This window comes from Portunus trituberculatus, chromosome 19, assembly GCF_017591435.1.
Source record: "Portunus trituberculatus isolate SZX2019 chromosome 19, ASM1759143v1, whole genome shotgun sequence".
NCBI lineage: Eukaryota > Metazoa > Arthropoda > Malacostraca > Decapoda > Portunidae > Portunus > Portunus trituberculatus.
In genome coordinates, this window is record NC_059273.1 from 18,565,053 (window position 1) to 18,584,710 (window position 19,658).

General features: G+C 37.9%; 1 protein-coding gene across 4 annotated transcripts in view; it reads right to left on the reverse strand.

The window, feature by feature from the left end:
* Positions 1-19,658, reverse strand: part of LOC123506277 (dynein heavy chain, cytoplasmic-like) — an 81,500-nt gene that overhangs the window by 45,249 nt on the left and 16,593 nt on the right. For 2 of the 4 annotated variants that reach the window (XM_045258224.1, XM_045258223.1), the window contains exons 7-17: positions 17,532-17,718; positions 16,921-17,141; positions 16,552-16,673; positions 16,180-16,423; positions 15,256-15,372; positions 12,673-12,861; positions 12,112-12,354; positions 11,702-11,833; positions 11,198-11,332; positions 10,350-10,400; positions 8,891-8,962 (exon numbers count right to left, since the gene is read on the reverse strand). In XM_045258224.1, the coding sequence (XP_045114159.1) occupies positions 8,891-8,962; positions 10,350-10,400; positions 11,198-11,332; positions 11,702-11,833; positions 12,112-12,354; positions 12,673-12,861; positions 15,256-15,372; positions 16,180-16,423; positions 16,552-16,673; positions 16,921-17,141; positions 17,532-17,718 (1,713 nt within the window). The remainder of the gene's footprint in view (positions 1-8,890; positions 8,963-10,349; positions 10,401-11,197; positions 11,333-11,701; positions 11,834-12,111; positions 12,355-12,672; positions 12,862-15,255; positions 15,373-16,179; positions 16,424-16,551; positions 16,674-16,920; positions 17,142-17,531; positions 17,719-19,658) is intronic. The other 2 variants (XM_045258226.1, XM_045258225.1) reach the window with 1 other exon arrangement.

A 19,658-nucleotide genomic window follows, 5' to 3' on the forward strand; every position in this document is an offset into this window, starting at 1 on the left:
CGGAGCGGATATTTTCTCATATATATATATATATATATATATATATATATATATATATATATATATATATATATATATATATATATATATATATATATATATATATATATATATATATATATATATATATATATATATATATATATATATATATATATATATATATATATACACATACATACATACATACATATACAGCAATACTCCGCTTAACAGGATAGGGGGTGTCAAAGCTGTTCGTAGAGCGGAAATTTGTTAAGCGGACATATTTTTCTCATAGGAAATAATGGAAATAGCAGGGATGCGTTTTGGGCTGGTCCCCAACATACCACATGGGTTAAAAAAAATTTATATATATTTCTATTAGCTTTTTATAAACCTTGCCCCCAAGAAACGATTGTTTTGTAAAGCATAAAGTGAAATCTTACATGGAATATCAGAAAATAAAACAGAGATGAGATCGCCCACATACGAGGCGGAGACTCACGGTGACTCGGCCGCTTCTTCTTCTTCTTGTGACCCTTGTAGCTTGCATGTTGTCTTTCACCACAAAATTTATGTTTCCACTCCTCTATTGCCTGCTATAATGGATATCATATCTTAGTATTCATATACAGTCAGCTTCAAAATACTTGGCGCGAAAATCGTGTGCCAAGTTTTCCTTCGATTTATTAAGTACCCCCTATAATCATGTAACAAATACGCCAGATTTCTTGGCGCGAGAGAGATAGTAATCAGTTGAGTGAGTTTCAAGGCTGCTAGTCTGCCTCAGTCACTTGTGGGGAGTGGATTTAGTCTATTTTTTATAGCGTCACGCAGTTTGCGACCTTGACCTTTGTGCCTTTTTGTGCCTTATGTGGGATAATGGGAGGAGGCAAAGACTTGACAGAAGACCAGATAGCTGCCATAACTTCCCTGAGCCTTGTTGGGAAATCTAATAAGGAGATCTCCATAATAAGTGGAGTAGCACTGCGCTCCGTGCAGCGCTGGACCAAGAAAAAAAGGGAGGCAGGAGACGCTGATGTACCGCTTCACAAGAAGAGGCCAGGAAGGCCACGTAAGAACTCACAGAGGACCCTCAAGTTACTCCAATGTCAAGTGGAACAGGAACCTCGAATTACTGCAAAAGAACTCAAGGAAAAGAACACGCAGCTTCTTGAAAACACCTCTGTTAGAACAATCCAGAAACGCCTTCGTGACGACGACCTTGGGTTCCAACATCGTGCCCCTCGAAGAAAGCCGCTAACAAACCAGCAAAAGAAGAAAAGGGTGATTTTTTCAAAGAAATATCTCAATTGGGATCTGGAGAAGTGGAAGACTGTACTCTGGAGTGACGAAGCAACGTTCACGGTGACTGGCAACCGTGGGGGGGAAGGTGAGGTTGCGGCGAGGTGCAGATCCCTTCCACCCCAAGTATACAGAGGGGACAGTGAAACACCCAGACAGTGTTATGGTGTGGGGTGCCTTTGGGTACCACGGGGCTGGAAAACTTATAGTGCTTCCCAAGAACCTTACAGTGAATAAAGACAGGTACTTAGAGCTGCTCGCTGACCACCTCGAGGACTGTTTTACTGTTTGTCAAAGTGAAATTTTCCAGCAAGACGGTGCCCCAGCTCACACTACCAAATTAATCCGTGAATGGTTTGAGTGGGTGGGTGTGGACTATATCAGGGAATGGCCAGGGAACAGCCCTGATCTGAACCCTATCGAGAACCTGTGGGGTCTGATCAAACGGCGTCTAAGGGGACGTGACACCTCAACAGTCCCCAAGCTGGTTAAGGAAATAGAAGACATCTGGGAACACTTTGAACCCTCACTCCTCCAGAACCTCGCCCTGTCGGTCCCCTTACGTCTAAAGAGCTGTGTGAAAAGAAAGGGTCACCCGACAAAGTATTAAAGTCTAAGTAAGTACCCCATAAATATCTCTAACCATTCATGAAAGGGCGTCACGAAGTGGAAAATGTTTGGCGCCAAGTATTTTGGCGCTGACTGTACGCTCAGGTCATGAGGATAACCTCGATTCCATGGCAGTGAGTGATAGTGAGTTAGTAATGAAATACCACGGGGAACCAGCCAATCACAGCGAAACTGCCGCATTCGGTCCCTCACCTGGCAAATTCAAACCCAGAAAATTCGCTAAAACGGATGTGGTTGTAGGTTATGCGGACTTTTTGGTCTAACTTTATATAGTTATATATATATATATATATATATATATATATATATATATATATATATATATATATATATATATATATATATATATATATATATATATATATATATATATATATATATATATATATATATATATATATATATATATATATATATATATATATATACAGTAAGGTCCCGGTTACGCCGGTCTCGAGTTACATCAAACTCGCACTTATGTCAGTCCACTATAAGGCAATTTAAGATTTAAAAATAGAAAATTTATAAATCGTAAAGTGCGGGGTTTATTGTTATTGTTGGCCAGGCGTCACTAGTGGTTATCCACCACACCGCCCACCTCATGCTTGAATACAATAACACTCTCGCCTCAGTTCCACCACACCGTCGCCCCTGGCAAGAGTGTTCCTACATCTGCGTTTGCTGACTATCTTAGTATCTTGCTTAATGGCACCAAAAAGAAAACTCCTGAGTGATAGCAGTGATGCTAAGAAAAAGGAAAACCAGTACGCTACAAGAAAAAGTGGACACAATTAAAAGGCATGAGAAGGGAGGCAGCAGCTGTGTGTAAGGGAGTGAAGAAGAAAATGGGAAGCCCATTACCATGACAACGGGGAGGTTGACGACCTTGAGGGCTCATGCACCTATCACAACAATAACAACTCCGGAGCCTTCACCTGGGCCACACGACACTCGCAGCTGACTTGCACCGTCTGCGCTTGTCTGCTGATCCCTATTGCCCTTTCCTATTGCATTTCCTGCCCCGCTGCCCACGCTTCTACTCCCACCGCACTGCACTTCGTTCCCAGCTGTCCGCCCTGGGCGGACATTCGACCTGCCCACCCTCCTGGCGGCCTCAGGCATCCACCCCTCTGGCAACATGCATTTCTTCGTCGCGGCCCTAATCAACAACAAAAACAAGCTTGTGTTTCATATTCCTACATACTTGTAAATAATATAACAATATAACCTTTTACTTATATAATGCTTCTACTCCTACCGCACTCCACAAAGCTCCCAGCTGTCCGCCCTGGGCGTCACAACATTCGACCTGCCCACCCTCCTGGCGGCCTCAGGCCGCCCCTCTCGGCAACCTGCAGTCCTTCGTTCATGGCCCTAATCAATATATTCCTACATAGTTGTAAATAATATACCAATATAACAATATAACCTTTACTTACCTGAATAACCATAAAAATTATTGGTTGAAAACTCGATAATATGCTTTGAAAGTACAAAAACTTGAGTTACGTAAAATCGACTTACGTCATGTTTCAGGAACGTAACTCTGACGTAACTCGGGACCTTACTGTATATATATATATATATATATATATATATATATATATATATATATATATATATATATATATATATATATATCACACACAAGTCTCCTGCTTCATTTGTGGCTGATCTCATCTCTGCCTTATTTTTTGGTATTCCATGTAAGATTTCACTTTATGCATTACAAAACAATCCTTTCTTGGGGGCAAGGTTTGTAAAAAGCTAATAGAAATGTTTTGTGAACATAAATCGCTCGTTTGCGACGTCATAACTCAAAAAAATGGATTTTCGAGTTATCCATATAGACATATTTATCTTGAAACGCAGATTTTTTTTGGCAAAAGTGTCATAATTGTAGCTAAAAAATTGACCGCTAGAGGTGCTAAATGTCCTAACAACATAACATAATATGTACCAACTTGTTTTTTTTTTTTTTTTTTTTTTTTTTACATTACAAGGGCACTGGCCAAGGGCAAACAAAGTGTTGGAAAAAAAAAAAAAAATCCCGCTGGTTGCCAGGCCCTGTTAAGAGGAAAGTAGCAAGAGAAAAAACAAAAAAATCTAAAAGGAGGGTCCAGTTAACGTAAGAGGTGTCTTGACACTCCTCTTTTGAAAGAGTTTAAGTCATAGGCAGGTGGAAATACAGACACAGGTAGAGAGTTCCAGAGTTTACCAGTGTAGGGAATGAAGGAGTGAAGATACTGGTTAACTCTTGCATTAGGAAGATGGACAGAATAGGGATGAGAAGAAGTAGAGAGTCTTGTGCAGCGAGGCCGCAGGAGGGGGGAAGGCATGCAGTTAGCAAGTTCAGAAGAGCAGACAGCATGAAAACAGCGGTAGAAGACAGATAAAGATGCAACATTGCGGCGGTGACTTAAAGAATCAAGACAGTCAGTTAGAGGAGAAGAGTTGATAAGACGAAAAGCTTTAGATTCCACCTTGTTTAGTAAAGCTGTGTGTGGATCCCCCAGACATGAGAGCCATACTCCATACACGGGCGGATAAGGCCCTTGTACAGAGCAAGCAGCTGGGAGGGAGAGAAAATGGACGAAGACGCCATAGGACACCTAACTTCTTGGAAGCTGATTTAGCAAGAGTAGAGATGTGAAATTTCCAGTTTAGATTTTTAGTGAAGGATAGACCGAGTGTGTTTAATGTAGAGGAGAGGGGAAGTTGAGTGTTATTGAAGAAGAGAGGATAGTTGTCTGGAAGGTTATGTCGAGTAGATAGTTGTAGAAATTGAGTTTTTGAGGCATTGAACAAAACCAGGTTTTCTCTGCCCCAATCAGAAACAAGTGAAAGATCAGAAGTTAGGCGTCCTATAGCATCTCGCCTTGAGTCATTTAATTGTTGTTGGGTTGGGCGTCTGTTGAACGCTGTTTGCATGAAGAACGTTACATGTCAGTTGTGCTGTGACCATTGTTGGGGTAACTACACTCACTCTCATTTAGAGTGTCATATTTTTATTTAGAACTATGTTGCAAAATGTAAGTACTGAACTTATGAGTTATGTTTCATGCAATAAAGTGTTATTTTGATGTAATACATTTTGTCTGCGAACATACAGCTCTATGTTTTACGTCATAATTCAAAATGTGTCATTATTGGTAAAAACAAACAGTTCAATGTTTTACGTCCTAATTCAAAATGTGTCATTATTTGAAAAAAACTTGTGAATAATAGGTGTTGTATTTGACTTATGACAGTATTGTTACAAACATTACCTCGTATTAAATGAGCAGCACATTTTTTGTTTAACTTAAATTATGTCATTGTTATTTGAAAATCTAGCAAAAACTAAAAAAGTAGTGTATTATTTAGATTGGTGACATTGTTGCAACAAAACATGGTATTCATAAATGTCATATTTTTCAGATTAAATAGGTACCATGTCATGTAGAGGAAAAATGATGCTAGAATTAGCATTAAAGGCAAAGCAAAACAGTGAAGAAAACCCTGAGGAAAATAGATCAGGTAAATACTATCATAACCTTGATTCTATTTCTATATAATTTGCTTTAAGGTGGGAGGTATGCCTATTTTTTTATTATTATTATTAATGGGCCGATTTTGATGAAAACTATTTCGACAATCAAAACTTTCGGAGGAGTAGGGATTTGAAGTTTAAAAATGCAACTTTTCAGAAATGCAAAATAAAGTAAAATTTTCAGATTTTTTGCTTCTCATTGTTAAAATTCTGGAGCCCCCATCTGCGGGAGGAACTTTTGAGATGGAAAGGTGCACTATAGGATAGAGGTTTGAAGATTAGTAGAAGCAAAACCGAGTATCTACCCTTTAATGCGGTAGATGGTGGAGATGATATGAGTATAGATGGGGAAGCCATTAAGAGAGTTACTGCCTTCCAATATCTTGGATCGCATGTAACTATGGACGGTGAACTAGATGTAGAAATAAACCATCAGATTCAGTGTGGATGGAATTCCTGGAGAAAAATGTCAGGGATTCTATGTGACAGAAAATTAAGTGCAAGACTGAAAGGTAAAGCTTACAAGCAGCAGTAAGGCCTGCAATGATGTATGGAAGTGAAACTTGGGCTATGAAGAAGGTATATGAAAAGAAGGTTGATGTAGCAGAAATGAGAATGTTAAGATGGATGTGGGGTGTGACAAGAAAAGATATGATCCAGGACGATTGATAAGAGGCACAGTGAAAGTTGCAGAAATAAGTTCAAAGATGCAAGAAAGGTTAAATTGGTAAGGGCATGTAATGAGAAGAGATGAAAACTATGTAGGAAGAAGAGCAATGACTATGGAGGTGGAGGGAAGAAGAAGAAGAGATAGACCGAAGCTGAGATGGAAGGACAAGCTGAGAGAATATATGAGTGAAAAAGGACTGCTAGAAAATCAGGAGGCTGAAAAGAATATCTGGAAGAGACTAGCGAGAAACAACAGCGACCCCATATGAAGATGGGATATAAGCTGAGGAAGAAGAAGAGGAAGAAGAAGATTGTTAAAATTTTGGACTCCCCATTTGAGGAATTTATAGTTCCCCCCAAACTACAAAAAATTGACACATGCTGTCTTACATACCAAAGAGCGTTATTAACACAAAAAACAAAAATCACATTTTTGACCCATTTGTTTGTACTTTGTAGGATGTGAACTTGCTGTTGACCCTCAAATCAATGCTATGTCTGGAACAAAACTAATGGCCAACGTGGGGTTAACAAAATTGGGACCTGTGTTCTCAATTACATTAAAACCTTGTGTGAAGCAGGAGAAACTGACATAATTTTTTACTCAGATAACTGTTCTGGCCAGCAGAAAAATAAGTTCAAGATGGCACTTTACCTTTATGCAGTAAACAACTTACCAAATATAACTTCAATAACACACAAGTTTCTAATCAAAGGGCATACCCAAAACAAGGGTGACTCTGCCCATTTAGGGCCTAATTGAAAGAGAAGTAAAGAGAATTTTGAAAAGTGGACCCATTTATGTGCCAGAAACTTACGTAACAGCAATTCAAACTGCTAGAAAGAAAGGACAGCCTTTCGTAGTAAAAGAACTTTGTTACAAAGATTTCTTGAACATCAAGTCTCTAGCTACTGAAATGGGACCTATCAATTGCAAGACTCTTCAACTCTCTGATGTTAAAGTAATGAAATTTGAAAAAGTCACCATTGTCAGTTTTTTGTAAACATTCCTATGGTTCAGACTATAAGGAACTTAAAATTTTGAAAAACTCAAATAAAGCCACCTAAATTAATGACATTGCCATGTTACTCCAGCAAACTTACATTGCCTGCTAACAAGAAAAAAGACTTGATGGACCTTTGTAATAAAATTCTGATTCCACAATGCCATCATAAATTTCATGAAGAACTGTAAATTAAATCAATCTTAACGAAATGACTTAAAATACAAATTTACGATATTAAGTTTTGTTGTATGCTAATTCCTTAGGTACATATCATTTGAAGGGAATGATAAATGGATGTTTATTCTATAATGTGTTTTTTTTTTTTTTTTTTTTTTCATACAGTCCATCTTTCATTTATTTGAAAATTTTTGGGTGGTCTAATTCCTTAGGTATATTTGAAAGAAATGATAATTAGGAAGAATCTATTATGTTCATAAGGATATTTTTTTTTATATTTGAAAGAAATGATAATTAGGAAGAATCTATTATGTTCATAAGGATGTTTTTTAGTAATATTTTTTTGTGTTACAGTCTATCTTTCATTTATTAGGAACAATCTATTATTTTCATAAGGACATTTTTTATAATATTTTTTTGTGTTAGTCAATATTTTTCATTTATTAGGAAGAATCTATTATTTTCATAAGGATGGTTTTTTTTATACTTTTTTTACAGTCTATCTTTCATTTATTAGGAAGTATCTATTATTTTCATTATAGGAAATTAATGTATTATCATCAATCTTGTCAATCATAAGCAATGAACAATACATAATTAAGTAACATATTGGTCATTATTTTCCTTTCAATAATAGCACAAAACAAAATAATACATCAGAGGTTTACTAATTTTTTATGAAGAGAGTCATATTTAAAAAAAACACTATAAAAGTTTAAATAATGTTTGATTTAGTAAAGATATAATTATTTCAATTTCTATAAACTTTAGAGGACTATTTGATGTTTCAAAAAATGTTCCAACTACGGTCTTTGGGACTATTCACAATATTGAGAGTGTTTTAATTCTTTAAAATGGCTCTCCTGAAAAATTGCTATTTTTGAGTTATGACGACGTTGTCGCAAACGAGCGAAATGAGAGAATGTGAGAGAATTTGTACGTAGCTCCTCTAACTTCCAATGACTCATATGATATCATAATAGTGGTACACCGGCGGCCCAATATGCTGCCAAACATATATATATATATATATATATATATATATATATATATATATATATATATATATATATATATATATATATATATATATATATATTTTTTTTTTTTTTTTTTTTTTACCAATGTAGTATGTTGGGGACCAGCCCAGAACCCATCCCCCTATTTCCATTATTTCCTATGGGAAAATTACGTCCGCCTAAGAAATTTTCACTCTACAAACAGCTTTCACACCCCTATCCTGTTCGTTAAGCAGAGTATTACTATATGTGTATATATATATATATATATATATATATATATATATATATATATATATATATATATATATATATATATATATATATATATATATATATATATATATATATATATATATATATATATATATATATATATATATATATATATATATATATATATATATATATATATATATATATATATATATATATATATATATATATATATATATATATATATATATATATATATAAGTATTTGCGTGTGTGTATATGTGTGTGTGTGTGTGTGCATTAAAGCATAAGGAGAGACTGTTTTACTGACCTACAGTTAAGGGATCGCTTACCTCAGACACAAGTCCTTGCACTTCTTTACGCATGCCTGCCACAAGCAACAAGATGTTAGTCTTGTCTTCCATCTGGAAAAAAAAACAATACAAAATATTACTGAATGACTACTTGTGGAATTTTAAAATAACAAAGCTTGGAATTATTAATATCTTATATTTAAAATTCACCTAAAATCTAAATCAAAGAAATTGTACAGTAACCTTACTTATCATTCACGAACTGTAGTCTTCTCTAAATAATGAAAATGTTTTAATATTAAAAGATGATCAAATATTGAACTTGAGTAGAGGTCCAAACCTTTACAATTGTTGCTGAAGTCAAGAAGGCTGGTATGCAAAGGATGACCCTATACCAGTACATGATAAATCAAGTATACCAGTGAAGCAAAAACAAATTATAAGTATGAGGGGCCCAGAAAAATGTGCAAGCCATACAGGGCAGCACATCACAGGCCCAGTTATGGTCTCAAGGCCTCAATTGGTCGTGTGGGAAACAGCCTCCCTTGTCTCTCTTTGGGCTGGCAAAGTGAAAGGTGCCCGGGACCCAAATTATTAAATGACATGCACGTCCCTGAAAAATTAGTTACTCAAGCATGCAAATCACCTCTGCTTGAGAGAAAATCATTATGTTTATACAATATGTTATAATCAAGTATTCAGTTGATGTCATGCGCAGCCATTCACCAGTGCTCCATCAAGCTCCACACCAGGGCAAGTGTTAGGCTCTACAGCTCCTCTCATGTTGGTCTGAGGTATAAGGAACCCTCTTAATACTTTGGGTTGCTGCACAGTGGTATTCTTCTGACACAATAATCTAAAGTCATGGAAGCAGTCACCAAGCTATACAAATGGCCATCATCAGGGAAACAATGCTGCACTATGGGAGACACTGACAATACACTACAGCCAATGGGGAGATAAGCCACGGGAGGGGGAGAAGTAAGCAGAGGGAGGGACAGAGCATATTTATTAACCCTATCTCAATTTTTACCTTCTGCTTTGGGTTACTCTAACAATACCCAATAAACTGCTAGATATAAAAAAAATACAAATTCAAGCTTTGTTTGGGATTCCACACATGACATCATGTGGGTTCCAACTCCATATGTACTATAAGAAAAAAAAATCCACTCATGCATTTACGCATATATCAACAAAAGTATAGATGGGCATATTCAGAAGAAATGTTAAAAGAAATAAAAAGGTTTCCAAGTGTAAGACAATCTAATGATGCCTTAACCTCACATGACACCTGCATTTTGGGGTGAGTGCTGTTTTTAGGGACTCGTGACAGGCCACAACATGCCAGTCCATGAAGCCAGTGGTATCATGTGAGGTGCATCGCCAGGAAAGGAGAGAGGGAGGCATGGGAGGTGGCCAAGTGTGACAAGAGAGCGCAGTTATGGCATAATTAACGACGAAGAAGCCACACAGACTTGGGCGAAGAGGGACATACCAAGGAGGCGGCTTTGATGGCGGGGCTGTGTGGTCCCCCTCGCGACAACAGCTGTGGTGCCAGCAGTGTGTCATTATCAAAACAAGGTGGGGCATGGGAGGCACAGATTAGTGGTAAAGAAACACTTCAAGGGGATGACCAGAACATGAGATATGGGGGAGGAGGGAGGGAAAGGTAAGAAAGAGAAAGAATAAGAGAGTGTAAGAAGGTCTACAAAACTCTCTGCAGTTATAGTCATTTGAAAGTCACTAGTACTCTTAGGTCATCTGCAAACCACTACTAATAAAAAAAATAGTATCAGTAAAATGGCCTTCATCAAATAAACTATCTACAGGTCACACTTCAATATGCTTATGGATCCCTGCTTGGTCATTTAATTTTCTCATGACATTAGCATTCTGTTAATCATTTACATTATGTTCACTGTAAAAATCAGTGACTTAATCCCTAACGATACACCTACCACATCATCTAATACTGGTAAAGCAAAAGGCTTGCCCCATGATGCATCAATAAAAAAAACCCACTTCAAATATCAAACTATTGCCACACTAGCCAGCATGTATAGACAGCAAAAGCAAGCTCAGAAAACCTCAATCATCACTCACATGAATACCTGAATTTTTACTTTCTTTTGTATTGATAAAAAGGTGGCAGAGTCAGCATTGCTCACACTGATATAAACAGCACACCTTCCTATCATGTACACCTTCCAGTGTTCCCAACCTACACACCAAAACTTGATGTTATGGGTGACTCTAGGGAAAGGGAATGCTATCTTTTCTACCACCTTTTTTCATTTTTTTCTTTTTTCTGTCAAACGCACACAGTAGTACAAAGCAACTTACCTTCTCCAGGGTTCGTTCATAGGTGCGCACACTCTCAATGAGAGAAATAGCAAATGGGTACAGCTGGTTGGCCTGATGAGCCTTGTTAACAATGGCCAGTGGTACCCTGAAGCCAAGGTTCTTCAAATTCCGCACCTGCAGCATGAATAATCATTGAATATGTGGCCAGTCTAAATGTAACCTTGATTAATACAAAGAAAATCAAACATATATGAAGACTTATCAATATTTTTTACTAAACATGATGATTTTTGCGGTCTTTATTTCAAATACCATGACATCTTATACTTAGGTATCTAGTCCTCTCCTTTAAACAATAATATGTATGTAGCATGCTTCTCCTCTAAACACTACAATGCATCCAAAGTACTTCTTGGTCTCTACACTGGCACTTTACATCTTGTTTACTTTTTTTCCCAATTTGGACTTATTCTGATATAAACTAATATTTTATTACAACTTAGTACATTGTTTAACTTGCTTTAAGCCCACTGCCACACTCACTTCCTTGGACAAAGTGATGATCTCTGGCAAGAAGTTGACTTTCAGCTTGCACTCATTGCCTTTGCCTGTCTTGGAGCGGTGTGTCTCAATGGCAAAGATGCGGCCAGATACACCCAAGTTCCTCTGCTGAACCTAAAGGTAGCAAAGTTGGACTTATCTAGGTGTACGTTCAACAGTTTCTGATATTGTTCCCCCAACTTTAAATGTATTAGGTAATGCAATCTGGCATTTAAATATTCTTGTAAAAGACCCACAATTCATTATTATCTGTAAGTCATTCAATACAGTAAGGATAACATAAAATTAACTTTAACCTTTACCGGTAAAGCATTGTCTTCTGAAACCAATTACCTTACAAAGCAGTATGTATGGTATTATAGAATATAGAGATGAAAAGATGGAAGGTTTACCTTCCTGGCCCAATCATCAAAAATATCTTGGGTATTGAGCTTGAGCCTGAATGAGTCTCCATCACCCTTCAGCTTCTGGCCCTCCACATGGCTCTCCCAACCTTTGCCAAGCACATCTTCCACACGCCGCATGTATGCTGTCAGCTGCCGGTCAATCTGCTTGGCCCAGATAATGGAGCCAGAAACAGGCGGCAGGTCCCTCACCGTGCTCATGCGGCAACACTTGCTTTGGGGATACTGGACCTGGGAATGTACCACACAGTGATGAAGACTGACCAGATCAGATCAATAAACACTGAGATCATATAGCACCATACTTAATATTCTTGAGTGCTCAGTGAGTCAATAGCTAACTAACAAAACATGAATTATAATTCTAGCACAAAAAAAAAAAAAAAAAAAAAACAAGAGCTAAGGTAACATGTATACTGATTAAAAAAAATAAAATAGATCATTGCATATACATCCTGTCTTTTACTCAAGGTTGATGCATATAAAAAAAATGTGAACAAAACTTTCAGGGAAAAAAAGAAACACAAGGAAGAACAGATGATGACCAACCTTGAATTTCTCATGAAGGCTCTCAATGTCATCCTTGACTCTTTGAATTAGCTGTGTCTGATACTCTCGGATGGCACCACGGATGTGGGGGCGCACAAACAAGGCATTGAAGCGAGAGAAAATACGAAACATCTCGTTGGCATTTTTGGCAGTGCCCAGCTGATCCCTGAGTCGAGCTGTGATGCGTGTCTGTATGATGAGAGAGAGAGAGATATGGGGTTCATGTGTTTACACTGCAATGTCAAATATAACATACAAACATGCATTAAAACTGATGGCACTGTCACAGGGAAAACTTCAAACATCCAGATATTTCAAAGTTGCACACCAACTAAAAAAAAAAACTGCAAGGAATCATAATCATTAACCTTAAGGGGGGAGTCCGGTTTAGATCGGGGGTGCCATATCTCCGGTAAATATGCATGAATCGCTCTGATTTTTATGTTGTGAAGTATTGGCATCATTTACATCAACATTAGACATTGACCCCCATTCTTGTCCCCCTCCCCCCCCCTCCAACTACAACTACAACGAAAATTTAAAAGCGAATCTCCGTCGTTATTATTGGCCCCACAACCTTCATTTTTCTGTGACTTAGAGACGTTATAATATGAAATGTTTCTTCGTCGTTAGATTTTTCATTTCAGCTTTTGAATTTGTTTTATGATTTTTTTTTTAAATGTGTTTTTTTGCCTTTTTTTGACCAAAAAAATATTAATATAAAATTAAACCAGACATATATAAAAAAAACAGCGACGATGATTTGAAGAGAAAGTATTCCTCTGCCTTTTAGTCTTTGTTTCATTGAAATCAAGCTAAAACTGGCTCCAAGGTTAACGTTAGAAGGGGAATAACTTATGTTTTGAGATATGGGCTGAGAGAGGTCGCGAGAAACAGCGCAGCAACCTGGCGTGACTGTAGCTACGAGAGCACTGAGCCCTGTGACCGACCCACCGAACACTGATACCACACAGACTCGTCGTCAGTCTTGCCATATCATATCCACACAAAAAAAAGTTCAGATTTTAGCGTTTTTCGTAGAATTGGGTGGAAAAAAACTTACTCTGCTGATGTAAACAAACGCACAGCTGCACGTGGTTGAGCGCGGGACCTTTAAACGGGATTTAAAGGGAAACTATCGCAAGTTTCCTTTTAAATCTTTGCGAGATAGTTGCCAAAATGTATACCTACCAAATATATTTTTTTCACAAAAAGTCATTTTTTTTATATTTTTGGGGTCTCCAAACCAGACTCTCCCCTTAAAGCACAACTACTGTCAGTTGAAGATAATGAACCTGACACCACTCTTCTTTGCCATACAACTGGCCTTTATTTATGAGAGCATCTTTTCCCTTCCCCTAATAAGAAGTTCCTGAAGAATTAGCAACAACATTCAATGTTCTCACCAGCAATATCAAATGCATCACCATCACTGCAATCACCAAGTGTAATATTCCTGTCACTACCAATGATGGTGCTTTTGAAGGATTTGTCTAATTTTGCTTCAATTTCACCAATGTTTAAGCTCTTTGATGGGTGGTGAGGTCAAACAGGCCCCATCAGGTGGATAAAATTGACTGGGAGGGTGAGACAAGCTGGGGTACCTAGCAGACATTTTCTAAATGTTAGCACAAGGCACAAACCTACCTACCAATAATAAGACAAAGGAGCATGGGTGGGTATTGTTTGAAAAAAATATATGTTTGCTCTACTTGAGGACAAACATATAAGATTTGATAACACATTACATAAAAAAAAAAAAAAAAAAAAAACTTGTCAATTATTGTTGATAGGTGGCAGGGCAGATGTATGTACTACCAGATAAAAATCTGTCTATATATAGACTCTTCCGACTTTCATCCATATGTCTAGATATAGTTTCCCTGCAAATGGGTATTCCAGATTGACATCTATATTTAGACTGCCACAAAACTTAACAAATAATTGAATCTACATATAGACTGCTACAAAACTGTAAAAACAATTGTATCTATGTATAGATATTATTATGTTTGATTGGTGATAATGTATGTCGATGTATTTTTACGAATGTTTGGAGGTACTCATATCCAGGACTTGTGACCAAGATATAATTTATTTCCATTTTTCTTACTATTTTTCAAGTATTCCTTTTGTACCTGTTCATTTTTAGGCAACGCTGATAGTGTGTGGTATAGTTCTTTCTCATTGACATGATAGACTAATAATAAAAGAGAGTAAAAGAAATGCAAAAATTCCCAATATTAGCTTATTTGCATAGTGTAGCACATCCACCACCGACAAAGCACAAGCAGTGACCAGCCTTGAGAGGCAATGTTGGCAAGTGTCTGAGTATTTAAGATGCCAAATAATTAATTATTTTATGAATTTCGTTAGTTGTAAGGAATAACCTATATATAGACCATGCTACAACTTAGTGTGGTAAAATCAGAGCAAAGGTCTGTATATAGACGATCCAACAAAGAAGTCCCAGTTTCGAAACATCTATATATAGATCCTCTGCTGGGAGGGAGTTAAGCCCACACACACCAGCTCTCAACACCTGTACTGTTGAAGAAAAGCACAGAATGAAAAGGTCCTCACCTCCACACGATCAATCCTCTCATCATAACGTTTGAGAGCAGCTTCCCACATGTCAGTGCCCTCTTTGCTGATGTCCAGGCCATCCACCTCCTTCACATTTTCATAGGCAAGGTTCACCTGAAAACACAAGATACAAGTCTGAATTTCATTTCAGGATATTTTGCTGGAGATAGTATTCTGATATGTTGTCTTTTCCACATAAGTATTTGGGCAGTCACAATTTGCCATTGGGAATTCTAACCATAACTATCCAATAAACAATTCACAAAACAGTAATGGATACAAAACAAAAGTTGGTCACAATATTCATTAAAACTGCTAAATTATCCCAGATTGTGACTTTTATTTCCAATGAGGTAGTGATGTATAATGAGTACATTCAATATTCTAAATCCTTTATTGCTCTCTAATTCTTGGGAAAATTAGCAAATACCAAAGCAACTAAATAATTTTCACCATACTCTATCTTTAATTCAACTGTAGTAAGTAAATAGAGCAGTAAGCTACTTTAGACTCTTTAATCTCACATCACAAGGTTAGACAGGCAAATACTAATACAAGAATAATGCCACGTTCATCACCGAACCATTACTCACACACACACACACGCCCAGTAGCTCAGTGGTTAGAGCGCTGGCTTCACAAGCCAGAGGACCAGGGTTCGATTCCCCGGCCGGGTGGAGATATTTGGGTGTGTCTTCTTTCACGTGTAGCCCCTGTTCACCTAGCAGTGAGTAGGTACGGTATGTAAATTGAGGGGTTGTGACCTTGTTGTCCCAGTGTGTGGTGTGTGCCTGGTCTCAAACCTATCCGAAGATCGGAAATAATGAGCTCTGAGCTCATTCCATAGGGTAACGTCTGGCTGTCTCATCAGAGACTGCAGCAGATCAAACAGTGAAACACATAATACAGACTTCCTCCTACCTCTTCAATGGCATTGAGATCTGCAGCATCCATCTCAGGCTTGAGGTCAGCTGTGTCTCCATCAGCCAGCGTGGTGGTCTTTACAACAGTTGGCCGCAGCACACGCACAATCACAGTCCGAAGCTGCTCGTGCTGCCGACGAAACTTGCGCATTTGTTCCATTCGTGTTTGTAGTTTCTTATGGGCAGGGGAGACACGCCACACCATCTTAAGTTGTTCATCACGCTTCTTCTTTACTATGTCTCTGTTGAGATGATGACATACAAAAGGGTGGGTTATAAAGAATGGGCATGTCATAAGTGCATGTGCTTAGCATCAGTGGAAGTGGTAAGTCAATTGCAGTTGCATACAAAAAATAAATTTTATTCTTACCTGAGAAGTCCCTGCAGCTTTTCATATTCATCATCCCATGTGACAAACACATCAAAGCATTGACTCATCACCTTCTCAAACTCATCAAAGGCAATATGCATCAACCGGCGTGTTCCCAGTACCTAAAAGAAAAAAAATTTTATAAACACTAAAATGGATTATGCATTACATATATGAACTTATCTACTTGGTAAGTCCTCAAGTTATTTTGCTTGGAACTAGATTAGTGGTATCTTGAGGGGAAAAAATACTGCTACTACCTTGGAAATGTTTTTCTCATAATTTTGTTTGACACGGAGAAGTGTCTAAAAATACAGAGCCATAAGTTGTCAAGCACAGCACTATAAAAACCATTCCTACTATACCTACCTTGAGGATCTGAGAGGAGAGGTCCCTAGATATGGCCTCCACCAGCCTGAGAGCACGCTGGATGGGGTACTTTGTTGATCGGATCTTGCGCAGGTGGTTGAAGATGGCCTGCACAGCAGAGCGGATCTTCTCCAGCTCCGTGGCTGCCAGAAGATCATTGAGTGGGAAGTCCTTCATGAGGGGAGCATAGTCATTCACTGTGGCCAGAGCTTGTTTGAGGCCTGCAGGGATGAGAAAAGACAAAGGTGAGTGTCAGTGTACAAGAAGTGCATACCATGCTTTAAATTTCACTGTCATTAACTGCAGCACTTAAAATACATCAAAATAAATAGTACAGCAAGTGAAACAATATGGTTTGCAGGTGCTATCAATCCCTTCAATACGATGATACACTAGTAGAATATATGATGATGCCTCCATAAATGCCATAATTACATTGTTTTATTGATTCAGAATACTATTGAATAATATAAACCCTATCTTCTTGCACTCAAATATTCACTAGTCACACACCTTCACATACCTCTCTTTCAAGTTAAAATAGCAATCAATTACTCAATATACCTAGCATTCTTTTCCTCAGCTCTACCACATGAAAAAACACTCTTCACCTGTGTCTGTATCAAAAGAAACAGTGGCATGGAAGCGCTTGCCATGCTTCAGAACATCAAGAGTAAGGGCCACCTCCAAGCTCTCCCTTTTATCCTGAATCTTGAGTAATGCACGCTCCAGGTTGAGCCAGAAGCTTATCTCCTGCAGGGCTGTGCCACTTGAAGGATCTCGGTCCAGTTTGGTCACCTGGATTTCAAAGCAGGAAAAGAGAGGGAGTCCCAGCAGAACATTTAGAGTATGAATGGCAACCTGTTGGGTATTCAATATCTCTCTACCATCATAATCATTGAGAGATTCCACACAAATTAGGGCATCTAAGGCATAGTACATACCACATATTTCAGCATACTAGGCAACGCTTGAATCATCTTAAAACAGACACAAAAAAAGGGGGGACGTTCTACACACCAGATACAAAACAATGACCTTAAAATTTTATCCAGAAACCATTGTATATAAACAATAACTTTATATTACAACTTTTGGAGTTATGCACAATAAAAAAAATAAATTAAAAAAAAAAGGAATCTGCTGGGACTGCATATGTGGATGTGGAAATTTTTACCACTCTTTTGTCAAAGGCAAAGGAGTCATATAAAGATCTTCAAGGCATCAAACTCCAAGCAAAGTGACAAAGGAAAGCAAACTGGGGAGAATATGAATTTTTCCAGCTTGTAATGAGGAATGAAACTCATATACTGAGAAACACTTAAAGAATGTCAGTGTATCTAATCAAAAGAAACATAATATATAGGAGAATTATAGTTGATATTTGGGATCCTCTTATCTGTAAATGGTCTTATCTACCTAAATATATAAAGGATGCAACCTCCAAAGCCTTGATCTTTTACATGACTAGTTCATTCCAAACCATCTTGGGGTTAGTTACATCTAAGAAGCTCCAACAGCTGCATTCAACTCACTAGCTCCTCACCTCACATATTCTCAAAGTATCCAGATGATGATATCTATTCCATTACCCACATTAAAAAATTTGAGCTACTTTTTTTTTTATGTAGAAGGCCAGCCAAGGGCAACAAAATGTTAGAAAAAAAAAATACCCACTTCAGTGCTGGTTTTCTAAAAGATAAGAAGGGTTAGCCAAAATCAGGGACCAAATGCCTTGATACCTTCCTCTTAAAAGAAGTTAAGTTGTAGGAAGACAGAAATACAGAAACAGATAGGGATTTCCAGAGATATCAGTGAAAGGTATGAATGATTGAGTACTGATTAACTCTTGTGTTAGGGAGTTGGACAGAATAGGGATGGATGAGAGGAAGAAGAAAGCTTTGTGCAGTGAGGCCACAGGAGGAGGGGAGGTATGCAAGATCAGTAGAACAGTTAACATGAAAATAGCGATAAAACATATAAAGAGATACAACATTTTGGCGGTGGGAAAGAGGCTGGAGACAGTCAGTCAGAGGAGGGGGAGTTGATGAGACAAAAAGCTTTTGATTCCAACCTATGTAATAAAACTGTGAGAGTGGAACCCCCACAAACATTTGAAGAGTACAGGCAACCCCCACTTAACCCCTTCAGTACCAGATGTGTGTTTTGTGACACGTGCGTGTCATGGCTGAGTTCACGCGCCAGGAACCGAGCGCGCTCCCCATGACACGCACATGCCACGGTTATAAGCTGTGTGTATTGAGGGCTCTCAAGGCCTCGGTTTCTGGGTTATTTCTACCCACGTGGTGGCAAGTGTCTGTGTTTACAAACATAAGGCTGCAGCCATTCGTGGGACAGTTTGAAACGTCATAAACTTTGACCAATGAATTATTGTCAGTGCTGTGACGTAATTTGTGAAGACCAATCATCATATATTTTTTTTTATACATCATATTTTCTGATCTACGTATGGCAACACATGCTTGTCGAGTGCCGTACTGCGATATTCTCTAGCTTCTGTTCAGTGCTGCCTTAAGTTTTTTTTTGGGGTAGCACGCAGATTTACTTCGCAATTATGGATGTCTCTACAACTGACAGTGAAGATGAATTTGATGGTGGGACAATAAGTGAATTTGAGGGGTCTGATGACTCAATGGAAGGTGATGATACTTTGTTTGATTCTGAAGCTATCAGTAATGTAGAGAGTGATGCTAGCAGCGGTGACAAGGGTATTGAGA